This window comes from Polypterus senegalus, chromosome 1 (genome assembly GCF_016835505.1).
Source record: "Polypterus senegalus isolate Bchr_013 chromosome 1, ASM1683550v1, whole genome shotgun sequence".
Taxonomy (NCBI): Eukaryota; Metazoa; Chordata; class Cladistia; order Polypteriformes; family Polypteridae; genus Polypterus; species Polypterus senegalus.
The window spans coordinates 326,684,563-326,708,760 of NC_053154.1; the positions used below are offsets into that span (position 1 = coordinate 326,684,563).

Sequence of the window (24,198 nt, forward strand, 5' to 3'; positions counted from 1 at the left end):
ATAAATTTTTAATCAGATTGAGATCTGGACCATTTGATGGCTATGTCATTCAGTTGATATGCCTTTACCGAAGAAAAGTTTTAACGCTCTTTGCTTTGTAGCAGGATATATTATCATCCTGAAAAGTGTCTTCATCCCCAAACCTACTTTTGATTGATGGAGTGTCTAAAATATCAATGTGCACCTGTGCATTTACTGTAGAGGTAATGATTACCATCACACCTAGTCCTTTACCTCACATGCAACCCTGTATCAACAATTATTGTGGAAATTTACTTGTTTTGTCCAGGCAGTAATCTTTATATGTTTCATTGAAACCGCATCATTTCCTTGGCTATTGGTTTTACATTTGGCTTTTCTGCATGTAAATCCCTTTTCCTTCAGCCACTTTCTTACAATTCTGTCACAAAGATTGACTCCTACTTCTGCCGATTTTGTTTTTAATTTCTTTTGTCGTGCATTTTCTGTTTTTCAGGTATATTGCTTTGTTTTCTGTCCTGATGCTTTGACTTCTTCCTTCTGTGTTTCCCTTTTCCAACTTTACTGTTTTTATGTACTTGCTCTAAATTTTAGACACAGCTGACAGGGAACAACCAACAACTTTTTCCACATTCCATGCTGAATTACCTTCTAGAAGTAGTTTTATAATCCTTTCTGTTGTTTCAGCTTCCTCAGGTGCAACAGCTCGTTTAGATCTGCAAGCACTCACTTTTAATTGCCGATTACTTGGCCTGTTTAGAACTCTGCAGGTATATACCTGGTAATTTACATTCTAAATTTTTTCCTTCATCATTGAATAATTGCTTAATTTTTTCCTCTGTTTGGCCTGAGCAAATAATGTTAATTACAAGAATTTAATTTTTTGAGGTATTTTTTACAGTGCCAGAATGTTCAGCTGTTGAATACATTTTTTTTTTTTTTATCTGTGATTTGCTTTTTTGTAACAAAGTAAAATAGCTGAATGAACGTCCTCCAAGAGTAGTGATTCTATAATTTTTCACAGGGATTGTACTTTGTAACTTTCATGATACTTCATACAATACTGGTTAAATGTTTTGCCACACCTCAGTTCTACCAGTTTGTCTTCAGATTAAATCAGTTGAAATGTAATGAATTACCTAAAATAGTGAAAAGGTAAGCAGTAAACTACCAGTGGTTTAAATTTAAGTTTAGGTTATCAATTCCTGAATAACGGAAATTTCACAATATTACAGATGGACCTTCCTCAGGGCACAACTAATTGATTATAACCTACAGATGTTCTGTAGCAATTAAAGTAAATTAAGCCTTGCAAGTTGAAGCAAACCATTTGCACAGGTGTCCCAGCTTGTGCTGATTACTTAAAAACCCTCTGCCTGTCTTAAAGCAGAGTTGGAACAGACCGTGTTACTACACCCTCTGAAGTACTACATGGACAATATTACTCTGGCATGAAACAAATAAACAATGGCAAATAAAAACATATCAAGGAATCATTATATTCAGATTTTTGAATCATTATTGTAGCCATCTAATGCTGACATAACAGCCAAACTGTGGTAACACTTTTGAATCGGAATGGCAGTCGCACTCTGGGAGTCCCAGACACTGCCTATTATAACAAAAGAACCCCAGACCATCACACTTCCTCTTCCATGTTTGACAGTAGGTATCACACACTGAGGAACCATCCTTTCACCAACTTGATGGCGTACAAACGTGATGAACCAAAGATTTCAAATTTGGATTAATCAGCCCATAATACTTTTTTCCAGTCTGCAGTAGTCCACAGCTGGTATTTCAATGGTCTATATTGTCCTTTAAGGAATGGCTTCCTTACTGTTTCTCATCCTGTCAAATCTGCAGCACAGTCTCCTCTTCACAGAAGAAACAGAGACTTGCTTTTTTCACCAACTGTTAAATTATGCTTGAAACTGTTGTGCTGTGAGGTGCCTATCACGTGAGCTGGTGACCCTCAGAAACTTGTCTTCTGATTGGGTTGTGACTTTGGATCTGCCAGATCTCTTCCCATCAGAGTTCTTTCCAGTTTTCAGTTGCCTTTGGATTGTGTAGGACACAGGACTCGCTGCCTTTTTTTTTTTTTTTTTTTCTTTTCAATTTCTCTCGATGAAAGGCCTACACTTCTGCGGATAATACTGCTCTCTTATTTCATTTAATTGCTGTTTCCTTGCAGTTATCACTGGAATTTACAACTTTCTGCAGTGTAGTATTGTCCAGGTAGTACTTCAGAAGGTGTAGTAACACAGTCTGTTCCAACTCTGCTTTCAGACAGTGATCAACAGCAGTTAGTACACCTGTTCAAATTGTTTGCTTCAACTTGCAAGACTTAGTTTGCTTTAATTGCTGCAGAACATCTGTAGGTTGTAACCTATTACTTGTTCCCTGAAAAGGCCCATTTGTAATATTGTGAAATTTCTTTCTTCTTTTTTTTTTCTTCAGTTTTTGCTAGCCTAAACTTTAAATGTAATCCTCTGGCAGTTTACTCCTTACCTTTTCAACATTTTAGGTCATTCATTGCATTTCAACTGATTACATTTGATGGAAAAACTGGAGAAAGCGAGATGTTCTAAAACTTTTGACTGGAAGTGTATGTTGAAGACCCAGTGCTGTATTTAATGTTAACTCTGAGTCCATTTAATACCATATTTTTGTTTTGATCCTGTTCTTCAGTTTTTTTTATTCTATAAACTTCATTGTAATTCTATTTTTATTTTTAATTCTGTTAAATACCTTCTGGTAATGAATATGACATTTGAACTGTCCAAAATTCCTAAGTGATGTGTAATATAACAAGTTGAAAAGTAACTGCGGTAAGCATTAAACAATCCAGTAAACTGAGTAATTGACAGTTAAACATCTGCAGGTCTTTCTCCAATTGATCCGTTTAACCTGTCTCCAAAGAACTGGGAGGAGTAGTGCTTTTTACAGATTTGTTTTTTTGTTTTTGTTTTCTAGAACCGCTTATAAAGAATTAATTGGTCTCTTAGATTATTTTTTTTTCTTCAGGTTTTGTTTGGGCACAGCCTCATTCCTTCCTGAATAGCAACAGGACAGGTTTGTCAGACATGAAGGACTACTTGAAGAACAACTTTTCATTAAATACAGGGTGGCCTACGAAAAAATGGCCTGCCTCCACCGAGACAACTGCATTATGTGGTGAAGAGAAAAATTATCACAAAGGAAATGTACTTCAAGCGTATTGCTGTGCAGCGTCCTAACATAGTTCATCTTCTTTATTTTACTGTAATGTTAATACTTCAAGCCTTGTTTCATACATTTCTTAGTTCAGAAACTCATTTTCCAATGCATATTTTTGTATTTGGTTAATGATTACCAAAATTATTGTCTTCCACTCAAATTGCATTTGATTGTATAACTAAAAATGAAACAATCTGTGTGTAAAATTAGAAAGAAATGAAACTAGTCAGGTTAAGTTTTAGTTGTAGATGAATATACAAGAAATATGCAGACATTGACATGTTCTGTATTCCTACAGAAACTGGTACTGTGCTTGTTTAGAGTCTGTTAATGTCCTAATTGTGCATCTTTGGAGCAAAGTAGGTAAACAGAGTATTTGGAGAAACCTTCAAGCAACCCAGTGCAAATGTATAAACTGTACACACACAATGGCACTCAGTTATGTAGTTGGGCTAAGTCATCAACAGAAGGTAACTTATATTCAACCAGGTGTTCTAATTAAGCATTTCTTACCATTTCTTATGCAGCACCTTGCAATTGAATGTCATTGGTCTCAACGAGCAGCAGTAATTGGGGATGTCATTCAAGTATACAGTGGAAGCCACGGACGTACCATTATCTTCTGTGAGACAAAGAAGGAAGCAAATGAATTGGCCATCAACTCCTCAATTAAGCAGGTATGCCAGCTTCTTTTGTTGATGCCTCAGTATACTTGTTTGTAAAAACTGTTAGCTGCCTATAGCATTTAAGATGAATGATTTGTTTTTAAGTGACACATTAGAATTCCTGACCAAAGTGGGAATAACCTTAAGCTCCAAGTTATATTAAAAAAAAAAAAAAATTCTGGTAGTTTCCAGACATCTTTTGAATAGAATGTGTATGTTGTTGACTGCTCAGTTTTGTTTTTGTTTTTTGTTTTTTTTTGTTACACTACTTTTGGTGCAGACATTTATTTTTTTTCCATTAAATTATGTATTTAATGTTGTGCATTTTTCTTGAACTTTAGAGAATGGGATTTGATTCAGCTTCAAGCATCTTTTGTTGATTTTGCTTCCCTTATTTCTTAAGAATGAATTCATTTAATGTCTTTTATAAAATCATAGTACCATGTATGTAAATTCGTTGTGGACTATTTGTAGCACTTAAGCCTGGTTTAATAAAATATTTAGAAAGCAAGAAAAAAATACGGGATTAAAGGGTACTAATGTATGCCAGTCCACAAACTCTCATGGTTTTCTTTGTTTGTGCTACACCAGTAGAAGATTAAGACACCTATTTAAATGAATACAATTAACTCAATTGAAATCAGTAGCACTTTTCAGTTTATTGATGCATGTGCCTTCTGTATACACATTATAAACACACGGGCAAATGTATTAATTAGTCTTTGTGTATCCACATTTTTAGCTAACGTAAATTTTTTGCTTTATTTGTATGACTATCACTATAGGGAAACTACTTCCCCTGTTGGTTGGGGTGATTGTATAGAAAAATTTGGAACAATGTGGTGCATGGTTTTTGTGCAGAACTCAAGTTTTTTATTAGGCATTATTAATTATGAAAAAATGTTTGATGTGATTTGTGTTTATTTTTACTTTAGCCTAAAAAATACAAATTTCAACAAAGGTGTTATGTTAAAACTACTTTTGCTGTTCATTCGGGACCTCTTGGGTTTTTTTTGTACCTGTCACAGTAGTAATAAATATCATCTTAGAAATATTGAATGTTATATGACAACTTTCATCATGACTTCTCCCCTTTTACCTCTGTAGGATACCCAGTCTTTGCATGGAGACATTCCACAGAAGCAGAGAGAAATTACACTAAAGGGATTCAGAAATGGCTCTTTTGAGGTCCTGGTTGCTACAAATGTTGCAGCTCGTGGGCTAGACATTCCAGAGGTTGATTTAGTCATTCAGTGCTCACCACCCAAGGTAATCAATAACCATAATTCTGACTTTTGTGTTCATGGTGTTCTCATAGTGTGTCTGGAAATGATTGCATTTAGATATTGAAGATAGATTCTGATTCAGTGCCTAGGTAGAGCGGGTCTCACCTAAGGGTTGCAACCATGCCATCTTGCAGGAGATCATTTAAATGTTCTCTAAATTGTCATTAGTCAGTAAAATTGCACAATGTGTAATAATTTTAACTGACTTCCTTAATAGAATTAATTAGACTTGAGCCCTACAAAAGAAGCAAAGTTTATTAATCTGAAATACAGGGTTCTGTAAATGCAAAATTTAATTGTCTTGAATGTATTTTGGAGAAACAGGCTGAGTTAAAATGTCAGTCATGCTAATGCCACATTTCCTTACTTGATTCTCCTCTTTGTCGTGATTGCCCTTTTGTGTATTGGGGTTGGGCGGGGTGTATTTTCATGGAGTTGTCACTAATGAAAGAAATAATTCCACAGTAGTGAAATCTTCTTTTTAATCTGTATTACACTGAGGAGAGCCCTGCTGATGTGTTTTAAGATAAGCTCCTTGTGCAACACACCAAAGGAAAGTCAATAATCCTACTAGCAAAATTTACACCCTTTTTTCTTTTATTTTGCATAATGTGACATATGCTCTGTAGCATGTCACATTTCTGGTGATTGCTCAACTGCCACAGTGATTTATTGTGCTATTTTTTCACACACTGTATCAAATTGGACTTCTTATTATTGTAGAAAGTTTTTCTTGTAAGTTGCAAAATTTGTGATAAGTGCTTTTGTTAAACTGCCCATACATTAAATATTTGAAACAAGGTACTTGCCAGATTTTTTCACACATGTCACAATTTGCCAACCACGTACTTGACCTATACGTACTTTTTCTAAATTAAGCATGTATTAAGTATGCTATTGATACATTTTATAACAAATGAAGTTCACAAGACTACGTAGTCATGCAAAGGAAATGTGTTTCTATATCTTTGTAATATGTAGGTTGTCCTTGAGTGTTTGTTGTAATTAATCTCCTACCGTTTTCATAGTTATTGTATCCTTTGTTTTAGGATGTTGAGTCATACATTCACCGATCTGGTCGCACAGGCAGAGCCGGACGCACTGGAGTCTGTATCTGCTTTTACCAGCGCAAGGAGGAAGACCAGCTGCGATTTGTGGAGACAAGAGCTGTATGTTCATCTTTGGAAACTTCTTGCACATTACTAACTAACAAAAGCTAATCACAAAGTTTCATTGAGATGACCTACTGTATCTTTATTTTCAGATACTGTCGATGTTAAGAAAGTAGCATTTATATAGTACATTTTCATACAAAAAATGTAGCTCAAAGTGCTTTACAAAATAAAATAAAAGAAATATAAAACATAAGATTAAGCAATAATATTATATAATACTTAACAAAGAATAAGGTATGATCAGTCTTACATAAAGAAAAATAAAAAAGCTCCAGTTAGGCTAGAGGGAAAAAAAAGCACAAATCCAGAGCACAAATTTTGATTTTTGTTGTTGCTAAAAAAGTTGTTAGTTGATACTACAAAAATATGCAAATTTATATTTAATTTTAGCCTTATGTTCCTTATTTCTTAAAGTTGTGTCTGACTAACTTTTTTTTGTCCATAATAGTTTAACTTACAATCAGTATTAGGTTTTTTTCCTGCCTTGAACCCTGTGTTGGCTGGGATTGGCTCCAGCAGACCCCCGTGACCCTGTGTTAGGATATAGCGGGTTGCTTAATGGATGGATGAAAATTAGTCAGTAAAGCAGAGTTTAATATCTTCATTTTCAAGTGATATGTTGTATTCTATAAGCCTTAGTTTTGACACAGTATTGCCACTCTGTTATTTTCTGTTTGATCTTTTTGTGTTTATGTACAAGTATACAGTTGGTTTCCTGCTTTTTTTTCTAAACTTCTTGTGTTTCATGTAATATTCCACATGCACTGTTTTATTTTATTTTTATTTTGCCTCTGATATAGGGAATAACATTCAAGCGAGTGGGTGTCCCAACTGCAAATGATATTATCAGAGCTTCCAGCAAAGATGCTGTCAGGTATCCATTTTCGTAGTTTTTTCTAAAGCAATATGCATGATGTTGCATTTGTTTAGTGCTTTTTTTTTGCCCCAGCGCTCAGAACCAGTTACAAATCAAATTTGCCCACTTTCCTTACCTGCTTACCCGTTTTTCCGTGTTCAGTTTTCTTTTATTCACTTTACAGTGGAATTCTCATGGGCATGGAACCAGTGAGTTTTGTAATTTTACAGCATCAGGAAATTGGGTTCATATTCCAACCTTTTCACATTTGTTTTGAAATGTTCATATTCTACATGTGTATTGCAAGTACTCCAGTTTTCTTTATGTAACCAAGAGACATACAGTTAAGTTTGATTTGTGAATCTAAATTGGGACTAAATGCCCTGATTGTGGGTTTATGCAACCTAACTCACCACTTACCCCTCTTTGGCAGAGTCAGTGCTAACAAGATTGATTCCTGCTCCCCGTCACCCTTGGTTAGATTACACAAGTTGTTTTCATGTAATAAATGCATTCAGGATTTTGGGTGTAGTTGGGTTTTTTTAGCATTACATGTGCAAGCTACTGTAGGAATGTCAGCTCTTACTGTTTTTTGTTCATTGAAGGTTATCTGTGCATTCAGTCGACAATCAAGCTGATGAGATATGGAGTGACTTAGTCAGTTTGAATATTGTGATTGTATCTGTCATAGAAACAATGTATGCTTTAATAACTTGATTTAGGCTTAGGAAGATCAATCTGTAAAGATAGACCATGCATGTTAGGAATGGAAATCTGCCATTTCTACTGACTAGTTGATCAGCTGTATTATCTCAAACCAAAATTTAGGGCGAACAAAGTAATAGTAAAGTCTAATTGGTAGTTTTCAAAATGACTTTTTTTAATCTAATACAAATATGTTCACATTTCATTTTGAATAGACTGATGTCTGTATGCTTCAGTAAAAGCAGGTGATAGTGGTGGGGGGAGGTTGGGAGATTTCTTTTCCAAAGAAGCAAGATCTACTTAATCACCGTACCCATTTGCCTGTGATTTGAAATGCATAGGCAAATGGAGATACCACAAAGTAAATACCAAAATTCTAAAAATGTAACAGTATTAGCTGTTTCATAGTATTGGTAATACTGAACAAAAGTCAGTACTGCACTTGTGCTTGAAAGCCAGATGAACTACAGTACTGTACAAATGTTTTAGGCAGGGGTGAAAAAATGCTATAAACTAAGAATGTTTACATAAGTATTAATAGTTTGTTTTTATCATTTAACAATGCAAACTGAATGAACAGGAGAGAAATCAAATCACTATTTGGTGTGACCACTCTTTGCCTTTAAAACAGCATCAGTTCTTCTAGGTATACACATCCACAATTACACGCATAGGACTGTGGGAGGCAACTACATACTGGCAGTGACTAGAACCCCTGGCAAAAATTATGTAGTACTCCTGGAGTAATTCACAGATATGACACAACTATTGTATTTGACAGCTGAACATTATAACACATATATCAAAAAATTAAATGAAATTGTTTTAATTAATGGCACATTCTTTTTGTTCAGACCAAGTAGATGGAAAATAATTATGGAATCAACAATGAGGAAAACATTACATAGTCACCTGGTAATTTGCATTTCTAAAACAAATACCTGCACAAGTTTAGATAGGCCAATTAGTGTGCACTTAAAAGAGAGTGCTTGCAGACCTTACCGAAGCTCATTGACAGGAAATAAGAGCGCTGTCAGTTGAAACAATGGAAAGGATTACAAAACTCCTTCAAGAAGGTAATTCAGCATGGGATGTGGCAAAAGGTGTTGGTTGTTCCCAGTCAGCTGTGTGTAAAATTTGGAACAAGTACATACAAAATAGGAAAGCTGGAAAAGGGAAACATACAGGTAGATGAAGGTGTTAAAGCATCAGGACAAAAAATTTAAAGTGATATGCCTGGAAAATAGAAAATGCACAACAAAAGAAATGAAAAACAAATGGGCAGAAACAGGAGTCAGTGTTTGTGACCCAACTGTAAGAAATGGGGTCTTCATAAAAAAAGGCAAACACAAACATAAGCTGGCATTAACAACTAAATAGAAGAAAACAAGGTTGTATTGGGCTAAAGAGAAATTATCATGGACTGCAGATGATTGGATGAAAGCAATATTCAGTGATGAATCACAAATCTGCATTGGCCAAGGAGATGGTGCTGAACCTTTGTTTGGTGCCATTCCGATGAATCATGTAAAGATGACTGCCTGAACAAATCAAGAAAATTTACACACTCATTGCTGATATGGGGTTGTATGTCAGGTTAAAAAAAATCTGGAGAGATGGCAATCATTACCACTACAGTAAATGCACAGGTGTACATTGAAACGTTGGACACTTCTCAGTCCATCAGTCGAAAGTAGGTGTGGTGATGATGAAGTCATTTTTCAGGATTATAATGCATCTTTCCACAGAGCAAAGAGCGTTAAACTTCAGAAAAGACACAAACAGATTTTTTATGCAGATTGAAACAAAATGATCTATAAGGCTCAACTCGGCAAAGCTCATCTGTCAACTGCTATACAAGAAAGCTGGAGCCTAATTGATGAAGAATATTGTTTTCATTAGTGAAGTCCATGCCTCAAAGAATTCAAGCTGTCATAAAAGCAGAGGAGGTACTAATTATAATTTGTTAGGTGATTCCATAATTTTTTCCTCTATTTGATCTGAACAAAAAAAGTGCTATTAATTACAGCAATTTCATAAAATTTTTTGAGGTGTTTCAAAATGCCAAAATGTTCAGCTATTAAATAAAATAGCTTTGTGTCATATCTGTGAGTTTTTGCAACAAAGTAAAACAGCTGATTGAACATGCTCCATAATTTTGGCCAGGGGTTGTATTTGGTTTGTCTGCTTTTTTTATTTTTTTGGGCTTTGCACAGTAGGAACCAAGTCACACTAACTATTCTATAACATTTCATTAATTATTTACCACTCTGCTGATCTTTCTGATCATAAAAACGTTGAGATCCATCAAAAACTGGAAATCAAAATCTTTCACAAATCTAATGCTTTTGCTCCTGCCCCATAGACAATAGGTTTTGGTGGGGAAAGGCGCAAAGTAATAACATCTCCCTACTAAATACAGCATAACACTGTTAACAAATACCTGTATATAATGGAGACACAAAGTCAGCAGGTAAATAAAAACATACTTTATTGCTGAATTCAACTACACAAACATTAATTTTGTATCACTTTTTCGGTTTTTGAAGACAAACCAATGATCATGAGTGTAACATCTAAAATGTGATGTAACAAAGCTTGATTGACTTAATGGTGTATTCTTTTTTTGTTATGTTTCGAAGGTTTGTATGCTTTTGGTATTCCCATAGTAATACTTTGTCCCGTGTTGTGTCTGATCAGAGATTTGATTTTTGTATAAATCTCAAAATGGTTTACTCCTTAACCATAGCCAGTCTTTTGCAGGGACCAGCTGATGAATGTTAGTCAAGATTGGCATTGACTGGTACCATTTCCCTTGTCCAACTGAATAGACAGAAAGCTAGTAATTACCAGCCTAATTAGCTTTATGTTTTGCTGTATAATTTGGCTTTGTTAAAATGTTCTTGTTTGTCGTCTTGTATGCTTGAGAGAGTGGTTTGTTGTGAAATAAATACTGGAAGGTTTTCTTTGTACAGTCCTAAATAAAAATTGATTCCTGACAAAGATATATAATGTGTGTGTGTTTGTGTGTATATGTGTATAATCTTCAGAAATAGCTTTTCCTACACTTTGCATGGAGGCAAATCAAGCAAAGTAGTAACACATCTCCATGCACAGTGGAGAAATTTGAATGTACAAAATTGTAGTTTATTGGTCTTCTCCTTACCCACTGAGTTGATTATGTTCTCAGTGGAATCTACTGTAGATTTATCATACTATTTGTTTATTTTTCATTGAAATATTTTTATTAATTTCCCATCTCTTTCCTCAGATTTCTAGATGCCGTTCCCCCCTCTGCAGTTGGTTATTTTCGAGCAGCAGCCGAAAAATTGATAGAGGAGAGAGGGGCTGTTGAAGCCTTAGCAGCTGCTCTAGCACACATTTCTGGAGCTAAATCTATTGAACAGCGTTCTTTGCTTAGTTCTGATGTGGTATGTATTCATTTTAGCATCTACAAAAATATATTACAAATAAAGTTGTGGGATTTAGTTTACATTTCCATAATATTTACTGCTTCTGAAAATTTTCTTTCTTATTCTAACTCTGAGCAACAGTTGTGTGTAAGTGATAGTAGAAAGCATTGTACACTACCATTCCGAAGTTTAAAATCACCCAAAAGTTCATATTAAATTGATACATTATTTTATCAAGGTACTTTTAAATTGGTTTAAAAATATAGTCAAGATGTACTAATGTTGGAAATGACTGTTGCTGCTTGAAATAATTTTATTTATAATATGTAGATGTCTGTAAAGCCCTATTTTAAGCCACCCATTACTCTAGTGTCTAAGTGTCTCTCTTAGCTCATTTTTAACCATGTTTAAATGCTTAAAATCAGTGTATCCCAACCTTGGTCCTATGGCTCCCCTGTCGCTGCAGGTTTTTGTTCCAACCAGCTTCTGTTTTTAATTAGACTCCTGGGATAATTAAATGTGTTATTTCGCAGGTTCTGTGTTTTGGGAACAAGATAGAAATTAGAAAACTAAGTTTGGTAAAATATATATATATATGTAAAAAATGTACTAAGCAGTTATATGGGAATAGTGTATTTCTTTTTTCTTTTAAACAATATTTTCATCTTGATTTTCATTATACTTTTCTAGGTGTCCTAATTGTTTGTTTAATCCATTAGAAAAAATATTTCTTAAAGTCTTATAAATGTAAAAATCGTGCTGCCATGCTTTTCTGAATGTAGAATTAAAGAAAAAATAATAGCAGCTAATGAAATGAGATCAGTGCTATCGGGTGTTGTCACTGATTAAGAATCTGGTTGGAACAAAAACCTGTGGGTTTGGCGTCACAGGACCGAGGTTGGGAAACACTGCTTTAAATTTAAATATTAAAGGGTTATTAGAAGAAACCTCTTGTAATTGTGCTAGTATAGATGAAACCTGTTACATTCCTCAATAAAATAAACTGACTTTCCTTGGGTTGCATGGGACTAGAATTCCTGAAGGTCAGTTCTGAGTATAGAAATGGCCAAAATGAAACAGCTTTCTCAGGCAATACATAATCCATTTTTGTTTAGTGCAATGAGTTTTTCAATGGGACCGATTGCCAAACTGAGATCTGTTACTGTAGATGACAGTGATATTTGATGTGTACAGTTGAGGTATGGTAGCCCTCTGAGGACCTGCATGGTCTATGTTTTTCAAACTGCAGACTCTGATGTACCCTCTTGTACGATGGTACTTCTCTTTCCATCCTGCTCAGGTTAACTTTCCCTCTTTTCTCAATTTTAATAGACACCTTTGCTTGAAATCTTTAGTTTGTTGGCAATTTGTTGCATTTAATAGCCCTCATTTTGCAAATCAGTAAATAGGGCTTTGCAATCATATATGAAAAATAAATCTGTCATTTCAAGCAATAATAGCCATTTACAGTCTTGGCTATATTTTATGATCCGTTAAATTAGTATGGTGATAATAAAATAACTATAAAAAATTTCTATCAAAAAGTGACAGTTCCTGTACGATTCCAAACTTTTAACTGTTAAGGTTATGTATTAATCACATACACATTTTTGTTCAGTCATGTTCACAGTTTATATTTTAAAAATGTACATGCTATTTGTTATATATGTCTGCAGAATAAGTCTTGATTGTTGCTACACTAGTGGTTCTTAACAGTTTGACAAGAATTGTATGTTCTAAAAAAATTTGAGAACTTTAATGAATTATAGGCATTAAATTATAAGCATTATCCAGTCTAAGTAATGTAGTTTCCCACACATTTTGCCCCCAAAAAACAGTTGACTCAAAAAATGTTTCCTTTCTTTCCCAAAATAATTGCTTAGTCTGACTTGAGGTGTCTGTGTGTTTGTTTTCCACTCTAGCTGTCTTGGCCTTAATTGTTTTCAATTTAAATATTCTGACATTTAATAAAGTGGGGTTTTATAATGTTAAATGTTCATTATAAAAAAAATCACTTTGTGTTTTTTTTACACAGTAGCTTACAGCACCATCCAAAGCTGTTAAGTGAGGAAATAGTGCAAGATTAATAACTTAAAAAGCAGGGAGACAAACTTTTAGCATTATAGAGATGTAGCAAAAATGGTCCCTGGGTTCCCACAATTCTTTACAGACATAAATAAGCCTGCTGGTAAGCAATCCACAGCCAAAACTTAATAAGCAGATCCTCAGTAGTGTGGGCCTGGCATCCAAAAACAACTGATGCCTCTTATCTATTTTAACGTCATGTTTTGTACCTGGGTAACATTTAGACAAAGGTCAACTAGCAGCTGAAATGGATGGAATACATTTAAAGACAAATGTTCTATTAATTTCAATAGTAAACATAAAGCAAATGCAGCACCAAGCACCACCACACTAGCAAGCAATGACTGAACCGTTTTGGTCTTGTTCCAAATGATGAGGAAAATGGAAATTTTTGACACTAAGAATGTAAGAATTTTTTTCTTTTTTTAAATTTAATTTTCTGATTTGTCAAATGGTATGACTGAGAATATCTTTTCTTTAACCTTTGCCAGCACTTGTGGCTACTATTTTGATAGGTTTCTTCTCTTTCCAGGGCTTTGTAACAATGACTATGATGTGTTCAGTGGAAATGCACAACATTGGGTATGCTTGGAGGGGCCTTAGGGAACAGCTGGGTGAAGACGTTGATTCGAAGATTCATAGAATGAAGTTCTTAAAGGGCAAGACTGTGAGTATTATATATCAGTAGAAATATAAAAAATCAATGTTCTTTGCTAAAAACCTAATTGTGAGCTTTTGTGACAGATTGGTACCTTTCTGTGGTTGGTTTTTGTTTAAAACTGCCAGTTGCTCCTGAACACTTCCTTGCTTTCCCCATGATAAAAGTTAAGAAATCTTTGTGTTAACAGTTTTTCGCAATATGAAAAATTTATGCCGAGTGTGATTTTTGTTAGGACTAGGTTTGTGCTAACGGGCAGTAGGCGATTGATTGTTTACATCACCGATTAATGTTCCATTGCCAGTTATCTGAACCGCATGATTAAGCACATTGTAAATACAGTTTACAGTAGGCATTTGTATCCTCATTGTATGCAGGTAGATTGTAAACATATTTTACACTCATTGCATTTGCACTAGAAACTTCAAATGCTTCTTTATCAGAAAGATAAAAATCCAATTACATTTTCTCTCCAAAATGGAAATTAGTAATCTAACAGCTTGTTTTGGAATGATAGGCTCATCGTTTTAGTACACTTTACATTTTTACTGATCATGAAGGCCCACAGAAGAAGCTGTCTATGGCATATTAAGGGAAGACTGAATGCTCGATAATGTCAGTTACCACATGTGTTGTTCACATGTTACTATAATTGCAGGAGACCAAAAGGAAAGATGAAAGAAAAGGCATGAGACTTGTGCAGCTAGTGCTACAATATCTTGCCAATGGTGTGTTGGCTATAACACTTTATCCATTTATTTTAGAATAAGCATACCATTAGTGAGTCGGTGCATTTGGAAAGTGTGTTGTGCTCTCCAGTCAACTCTACAATAGATGTGCATAAGGATCCCACAAAGGTAGCATCTCAGTGAGATGGTGCAGTTAATAAGTCACATATTGTGTCACTGCCCCAAAAAGAACTTGACACAGGTTATTACAATTGAAAGAGCTACCACTTAATTTAACTCGAGGCTTGGTGATCAATTTCTGTACATGTGTGCTGTTATTTAGCTGTTAGTCTGATACAGTATATGTGGGTTAGCATCAAAAATACTTAACACATTAGAGAGAGTGTGCACCACAAACATGATTTATGACCTGCTTATATTCTGTGCTTTTTTCCATATCCATGCCACCTTTGTTCCTTATTCTTCATAGCTACATTATGTGCAGTTGTACATTTATACAGTTGTGAGTACTCATTGATTGTCAGCTCTGTCACACAAAGTCCATCCCTTCAACTTAGACAAAAATCAAACCTGTTTAAATACCTTAATTTTCCAGACACTTGCCAGTAATGACCAGCTAAAATTGAGGAAGGTGTAACATCAAGTGGTGTTTGCTGCTGTGTTTTCTGGAGTAGCAGCATTCTAGGCACACTGAAGTGTAGAGGATGTGTCCACAGCTGTCATTTTAAAATGAGTTCTACAACAAGAACACAGGATCACAGATGGAAACTTAAGTGTAAATGTAGCACAGCCATTTACATTTTGCTTCACAACAGGAAGCTGTAGACGCACAAAATTAGGTACCAAGTTGTGTAGTACGCTGTAGAAATTTATAAACCTTCAAAACTTTATTTTGGCGAAATTTATGTAAATAGGATTACAAGGCGTGTCCTCTTCAAAATTCTAATGAAAACAAAATCACTCTCTAATGAAGTCCTGCTGTGCCAGAGTGAAACAGTTTGTTGAAACATGTAGAGATGGCATGTACAAAAATGTCTCTTCTTTAAAATTGATCTTTCATGATATTTTGTCTATTTCATATTTTATAGATGGAATCAATTAAAGAAGATAACTCTTGTCTTGTTTAATAATAAACTGCATTTACTTCAAGATGCAGTGATTTCATTACATGAAATGTGAACTAATAGCATTGGTACAAGACTAGAATTAACCTTGGTGGTTGCACTAGGGCATTGAAGAGCACAGTCATGCACTCGCTGTCACAAACTTGAACTGACATTGTTAGAGTTGCTAGTTAATCTACTGTATACTATATGTTGAACTCAAGGTACAGTAGAATCTAGCTCTGGATTATAGAATGTACTACCAGACGTTTCTATTAAGGCATTTTTTCATACTGTATATAAACACCTTGTATAAAAGCTGCTTATTTATGAACACTTCACTTACAACTGTCTTTCTCTTTTGGGTACAGGGAGTCTGCTTTGATGTTCCAGCTGCCAGTGTGAAGACCATTCAGGTACAGTATTCCAATAAATATTTCATTAGTTCGGACTGGTGTTAAAATTTACTCTGATTTCAAATACTTAAAACACATGTAAGTTTTAACAATTGTGCTAGGAAATTGTATAGCCTTTAAATGTGAATAGGGTGTTTTTGTTTTTTATTTTGGATGCCCTTTTTGTACCCATTTTCTTGTGTCTTTAACTTCCTTGTAGACTTTTTGTAAAACTGTTTTGTCACAGGTTTTCTCAGTGAACTGCTAGGACATTCACTTGAAGACAGTTATTACATTGGATAAAAATGTTACTTTTTTCTTAGTAGATATTTAGGAAAATTGCATTTCAACATTAGTCATTTTTTTTAAACCCACTACAAATTATTTTACAGCTTAAGACTTAATGTAATTATGTTGAACACTTTTTTCTTGTGTTCTAGAAGTGAGATGTACTGAATAGATCCTGTGTAAGCATTGTATTTTTTGAAACCTGAATTCAACTAATCTGTAGTTAAGGTGATGTCATTGTATCAAATTTCAGGAGTTTAGCTTGATTTCTTCAGTCAAAGAAGAAATCCCCAAAGTGTTTAGCTTCTGTTTCTCTGGGAGTATGACAGTAGTGAATGGCTGGCTTAGATTGTTTAAACCTATTCACAGCTTCAGCCAATATGGATACCTGGACTGTCAAATACTTGATTACCAGTTTAACACACGGGTGACTAGTTAAGCATTGTATAATAAAAAGAAACTGTGTACTTTGTAATTAAGCTCAAACACTATGTGCAAAACAGCACATATTATGTATTTGGAAATATACATATCTGTAGATATTTTTGTAAAATAGGTTTAATTTCTGATAATACTAATATAATTACATGCATCAGTCTTTTATTTTAGCACTGAAGAAAAGTGGAAAAAAAACATACATTCTTGCCAAATTCCATTGAACACAAATCTCTTTGCCACAGAGTTATTAAGAAAAGGCAAGTCAAGGTTTGTCTGGCCCAATTAAACTGATGGTCCTTTCCCTCCCTGGGTAATGTTCTGTAAATGCTGCTATGCATAAATTCCATGGAATCTGGCAGTTGCCTCTTCTTATGCACATCCCCGGTTATGTCACTGCTGGGCTCTGTTCAGATTTGCTGCCTAGCACTAGCAAAGGACAACAGTTAGAGGTAGATAGGAATATTGTGATACTAAAGAATGATCAGAGCTGTTTTAGCATTTATTAAAATATAATGTGAGCAGTATTACAAACGGCTCTACAACATTATCACCTGCTAAAACGATGGGTTCATCAGCCTTGCTTGCAGATTCTTAGAGAGTTATCACTAACATTTTATAGGTACATCATTCCATAGTTGAGATGCTTCATCTTCAGTAGCTTTACTTTTCGTTGATTTAAAAGATGGTCTGCTTCTTGTCATTGCATTGTATCTTCTTATACAGTATGCTACCGTGACTGTCCTTTTGTCTGGCCAGAATTTTAAATCGCCTGTAGATCGCAAACCGTTTGACCTATTGACCTGAAATTTGCTACACATATACGTGACCTCTACTATCCACTTTTGGGGAGATGATTTTTATTACTCTTTTTTTATTATATTTTATTTTATTGTAGAATTAGCTCTCTGCAGGGTGGCGGTGCATGTGTGCAGGTGCCGTTCTCATCCCTACCACCTTCGCCATTACTTCCCCTACCTCTTCATATCTTAAATCATTCTTGAGGCAGATTGAAGACTTAACTGCCAGCTTAAATGAAAAATTAAGAAAAAGTATTTGCAACACATAAAATGAGTTAAATCAATTTTAACACAAAAAGATGTTGATTTAAGAAAAGAAGCGGGCCGCTAGAGTGGAGAAAACGAGCTGCTGAGGAATCAGCAAGTGCATCAACCTCTAAGCAAACGAATGCTAAATGTACAGAGAGAGAAGGAAAAACTATAAGTCAAGTGTATTCACTGCACGTTACGCCGTTACTGGTTACGAATATTTAAGTTTAGTAAGAAAGTATAACAGCTTGTTCACATTTTTTTTTTTTTTTTGCATTAAAAGAAGGAACTTCCTCTCTGAACTTGAAACCAATACAGACATTTAAGATCTGGCATTTTTATAGTTCTGATTATTGCTTCAGTAGTTTGAAGTCACTGTAATGCAGTAGTAGAACAGTTTGAGCAGCCCGACACTTGAGGATGGTATCAGTCAGTTTTCCTTTATGCAAAGCACAAAAACAGTTTTCTATATTGTACTTGTAGAGAAATTTAATTTTGCAGTACTTCAAAATGAACTATTGTAGCCTCATCCCGAGCTATACCATGGCTAACTGCCTACAGTCATGAGAGAATATGAAGTGAAAACTTTTAAGGCAATCCACGTTAAAATTGTGCCCGTCAGACAGTATAATCCATTTCCTTATGTATTACCTTGGTACACGCTGCCAAAATCTGAACTTGAACCTAAAAGTGTAATCTTGGCGGGGTCTTTTTTGTGAGATAATAGAAAATATTTCTTTGTTTTACAGAAATTACTTGAGCTTGCCAAACTATTGAATGGGCAGTTTTCATTTGCAGTTCATCCCCTTAATTAGTGGACTAGTGGAATAAAGAGCTCAGGAGATCCATTGCTGCATTCAAATCACCAGTTTTTTATTTTCCCTTCTCAGCCACTCCATTCACATGTGCTTCTTACAGTGTTTGCAATAAAATTCTGTTCTTGCCCTTTTTGTTTTAAGATAATGTCTTTAGCTGTGAGTGGTCTTGTGTGGTCACCACCCTTTGAAATGTGTAAAATATCCATTTCTGTGTGCACTCTGCTTTTTAGCAGATGTCAGCATATTAAAATAATCTTGAATGTAATCTGAGGTGACATAACCTAAGATGTTTGTTTTTCTAATTGTTAAATTTAGAGTTAGGTCTTTCCTTTGTGTCTGTATATTTTGGGGGGGAGAAGCAGAGTGAGAAATGAAACCCAGCATCACATGTGCAAAGTTAAAAGCAGAAGTGATGCTTGGCTGTCGACCTGGAATAGCCACATTTTTGGGGCTCTGGATACTTGTCTGTTCAGATTTTGTTTACTTTTTTTTTTTTTTTTTTGTTCTTCAATATATGTGGTCTGTTTTAACAGGAATCTTGGAAAGACTCGAGGCGTTGGCAGCTGTCTGTTGCAACTGAGCTTCCTGAGCTAGAAGAAGTGAAGCGTAGTGGAGACAGACCTTCATCCGGTTTTGGCAAGAGATCTTTCTATGGTGGTGGAAAGAGAAATGACCGGTTTAATAACAACAGAGGACAACAGAAGAGAAGCTTTGGCAGAGCTTTTGCCTACTAAGGTGTCACGACTCTAGCCTTTGGAACTTTTGTCTTTCATCTTCAGCATCCTTCCAATATCAGCATGGTCAGCTCTTTCACCATAGTCTCATAAATCCTCACTTTGTAAAACATAAGGGATCTGAAGAAACTATGACAATTGCATTGCGATTGTGCATTATAATGTATAGGCCCATTCACTGGAATGAGAAACCTCATTAAAGATGTTTTAAAACATCAGCTGTTGGGGTGACTTAATTACGAGCCAAATAAAGGCAAGTCCTGAGCTTACTGCTTTGAACTTGCAGCCAGTCTAACATGAGCTCTTACACCTTTACAGTGCTGACTTTGAGGAAGCAGGGCTCGGTTTTAATCCTGGTCATTGGTGGATTCAGGGTCTGGAGTTTTAATCAGTTTCTTTAGTTGTCTGTGTGAAGTTGGGGTGCTGTTTCTGTGTTTGATTGCTTATTCCCCCGGTTTCCTGCTGAATTCGCAGAGGTATGCAGGATAAGTTAATTGGCTATTTAGCTTTCAGTTGACCATTCTCCTGGCCGGGGGGTGTTGATGCTCACAGAGCAAGCAGGGGAGGGCAAAAAGAAGCTGTTTCCTCAGGTTATAATGTTGTTAAGAAATGGTGGTTAACAAGAACGGTGGAGATCAGGTTGAAGTCTGGAAGACCAAGAAAACTTTTTGAATCATCTGCTCATTGGATTGCTAGGAAGGCAAATTAAAAAAAAAAAAAACAACAAACTCTGGAGTGGTGGTGAATTGTTGTTCTGTGCAGCAACCCCTCAACAAGTATGACCTTCATGGTAGTGTCTGCAGAAGAAAACCTTTTCTACGTCCTAGCCACAAAATTCAGCATTATAAGTTTGCAAATGAACATCTAAACAAGCCTGATGCATTTTGGAAACAACTCCTGTGGACTGATGATGTCAAAATAGATCATTTTAGCCATTGTGTGCCAAGGTATGCTAGGAGAAATAAGTGTGATGAATTCCAGGAAAAGAAAAACACATCTCCAGCTATTAATCATGATGGTGGAATGATCAGCTTTGGGCTTGTGTGGCAGCCAGTGGCACAGGGAATATGTCATTGGTAGAGGGAGGAATGAATTCAAATGAATACAAGCAAATTCTGGAAGCAGACATCTACAAATAAGATAAAGTTAAAAAGAGGATGGGTCCTACAACACGATAATGATCTGAAGCACACCTCAAAATGTACAATGGAATATCTCAAGAGGCGCAAGCTGGCAGTTTTGCTGTGGCCCTCACAGTCCCCTGACCTAAATATCTTTGAAAATCAGTGGAGATATCTCAAAAGAGCAACGCGGGCAAGACAGCCCAAGAGTCTTACAGAATAAGAAGCCTTTTGCAAGGATGAATGGACGAAAATCTGGCAAACTCTGGAACTCTTAGTTGGCTACACAAAAAGCATTTAGAAGCTGTAATACTTGCCAAAGGGGGGGGGGTCTTACTAAGTACTAAACATGTTTTTGTAGATAACATTAGATAAACAAACACCTTATAAATACAGCAGTATTTATTTCTATAGCAGATTTTCATACAATGTAGTTCAAAGTGCTTTACAAGATGAAATAAAAAGGAAGTTGGTATAAAACAAAATTAGGAAATAATCTTATATAGTAAGTAACAAAGAAAAAGGTGAGGTCAAATGGCAAGGGGTGGAGGTGAGCTCCAGTTAGGCGGGAGAAAAATAAATCTGCAGGGTTTCGAAGACCACTGAGCCCCCACTGGGCATTCTACCTAACATGAGTGGTCTAAATTAGTTCTTATGGTTTTCAGGCTTCACATGGAAGAATTTGATAAAGGTCATGTGGACATCGGGGACACCCACCATTCAGTCCATAAACACAAGGGGCAGCATGGTACCTCGATCAGGTGGTGGTGGTGCAGATGTCACCACAGAAGAACCAGAAAAGACAGCAGAGAAAAATACAGACAAGTAGGGAATTCCAGAACCCAGAGGGAAATGATTCAAAGCCCATATAGACTAAGAGGGATACAACTAAAATGTAGCTACAGAAAAGCCATTTTCAAATTGGTGTATAGCAGTTGGCAAATTTCTGTTGGTAAAGTATTTCAGATTGTAGGTGCATAACAGCAAAAGGCCGCCTCACCACTTCTTTTCAGGTTGGCTCTTGGAATGATAAGCTGGACTCCCGATAGGAGTGGACAGAACAGATATTCCAAAGTACAGGATGAGGTGAGATTTAAAGCTTTATAAGCCATTGGAAGTATTTTAAAGTCAATTCTGAATGACACGGGTAACCAATGTGATGTGCTCAGATTTTCTTTTTCTACGTAAGGTTCTGCCTGTAACCAGTTGATGTCTTTCTTGGGTAGCCCTGTTAGAAGCACATTACAGTAATCTAGTCATCTTTAGCATCTTGCAAGTAGTCAATTTTATTTCTAATACACTCACTAGATCTATGTTTGCCAATAACTAAAATTTATGTTTTCTCCTTATTTAGTTTGAGAAAGTTATTGCTCATCCAATCAGAAATACTGCTAAGACACAGGATAAGAGAGCCAAGAGCGTCAGGGTCATCAGGCGTGATCAATAAATAAAGCTGTGTGTCATCTGCTTAGCTGTGGTAGCTCACCTTGTGCTTTGAGATAATCTAACCTAATGGAAGCTTGTTGCTTGAAAAGAACGGTGGCCCAAAACAGATTCTTGTGGTACACCATGTAAAATATCACGGGTTTCCAAAAAGTGTTCAGAAACCTCACAGTTCTAATAAAGTTGATTGATTATGTAATGAAGGATGAGCAGCTAGTGAGAGCAGGTGGAGGCGTTTTAGCTACATTTTTGTCTCCTTCAGAGATTTGGTAAGTAGTCCCCAAACTGGGGTAACCATCTCTGTGTGCTTTTCTACTTGGCCGCGACGACTCTTCTGCTACGCTGCTGAGGTCACTCAAGATCTGGCGGCCGAGTTTGGTCAGGTGAAAGTGGCGGGCTGCATTCAACTGCTCATACATCGACATTGACAAGCAAAACCCACAAGTTTTGATTTGCATATGGTTTCAGTAAACTAAGGCAAAATAATATTTTTGCAAGTGATTTTGTAAAACATGCAACTTGTCTAAAGCGGAGGGGGGGTGTTGTATAGCTGCACAGATTCTGTCACATACAAGTTTGTATCACTCGTTCACGCCACGTTCATCGCCACGGAGGAATGCAGTGCATTTTTTTTTTAAATCTGACCAACTGACTCTTTGCCACATGAAGACACACACATTGTGCAGCTTGCTGGGTGTTCTCTACAGGAGAATCTCACTAGCTGGGAAGCTGGTCCCTGGCTCACCTCAAATTCCTTTTCCTTGATTCCTGCAAATCATGGTTTATCCTCTAAAGCTTCCAGAAAGTGTTTTTAATATTGTGATTGCCAAGAGTGTCGTCATAATTGGGTATCCTACTACCAAAACACCTCTGGTGGTTCAACAGAAAGTCTACATGTGACCGCATTGAGTAAATATTTATTTTCTTATTAGAACACTTTATTTAAATACTGAATGATGGAAGACATCTGTGCAATTAAAATGTGTAAATTATTCCATGTAGAACTAAAGGCCTTTCTTTGTGTCTCTGGCACCAATTTTGCTGAAATCAAGACACTTTTTATATATTTTTTTTGTTTTTCAAATCAAAGCAAAGCACAAAGCTTTCCTGTAAATTCAGTTTTATGCAAATTGTTTCACTCTTCACTTAGCCTGAGGTAAATTCACTGGAAAAAAAAAATGTCAAATTGTTAAACGTGACAATGTCCGGGGATTTCCACAAGTGGCGTGAAGTCATTTGGCTGTAAAAGTGCCAACAGCCAAAGGGCGGATTAAGATATGAGAGAGAGTTAGAGAGAAATAGAGGGGCTTCTCCAAAAGAAAATGTCGGGAATTGGAGAAGAAACCTCGACAACCTTTGACAAGTCCTGTATGTGGGTGGGATATCAGGACAGCGCAGCTATTAGCTAAACAAATGGACTTGTTAGACAACTGAATGGTCTCCTCTTGTTTGGGGTCCTAGTGTAGGTTTCTCAGAAAGGATTGAAAGGGACAGATCTGTACCCAAACGGAAAAAAGTCAAGGCAGTGGTACCGGGGTAAGAAAATGGCAAAATAGATCTGAGGAGAAAGCCATTAGGAAGCATGTGAAATTTTAGGTGAAGATTGTGGAGGATTTGAATATGCATACATTCATGGTTCATATTTTCTTTAACAAAATCTAACATAAAGGCACTAATGTCTGTGTGTCCTCCCAATTCCTATGTCTCTGACATCACAGATCTTTAGTAATAAAATGCATTGCATTTGCCATTCCATTAGAGGGTGCATCAGGAACCTCAACACTGCTTTTGCAATACCCATACCAAATGGCCTGTAACAGAGACATTTGCATTGCATTTGTCATTCTAACAGGTTGTGCATCACAAACATTTTAGTAATAAAACTGCATTGCATTTTACATTCCAACAGATGGTGCATCACACGCATTTCTAATAATAAAATGCATTACGTGTGGCATTTCAGCAGATGGCACATCACAAGCATTAACACTGCTTTTACAAATCCCATACCAAATGGCCTGTAATAGTCATATGCATTGCATTTGTCATTCCAACAGATGGTGCATCACAAACATTTAACAC

At 36.0% G+C, this 24,198-nt stretch overlaps 1 protein-coding gene across 1 annotated transcript in view; it reads left to right on the forward strand.

The window, feature by feature from the left end:
• LOC120516115 (nucleolar RNA helicase 2-like) overlaps window positions 1–19,768 on the forward strand; it is a 42,336-nt gene extending 22,568 nt beyond the window's left edge. The window contains exons 9-16 of the mRNA XM_039737576.1: window positions 3,726–3,875; window positions 4,971–5,132; window positions 6,199–6,318; window positions 7,125–7,198; window positions 11,157–11,316; window positions 13,916–14,050; window positions 16,205–16,249; window positions 19,352–19,768. Of these exons, the coding sequence (XP_039593510.1) occupies window positions 3,726–3,875; window positions 4,971–5,132; window positions 6,199–6,318; window positions 7,125–7,198; window positions 11,157–11,316; window positions 13,916–14,050; window positions 16,205–16,249; window positions 19,352–19,552 (1,047 nt within the window). The 3' untranslated portion in view covers window positions 19,553–19,768. The remainder of the gene's footprint in view (window positions 1–3,725; window positions 3,876–4,970; window positions 5,133–6,198; window positions 6,319–7,124; window positions 7,199–11,156; window positions 11,317–13,915; window positions 14,051–16,204; window positions 16,250–19,351) is intronic.
• Window positions 19,769–24,198: the final 4,430 nt, after the last annotated feature.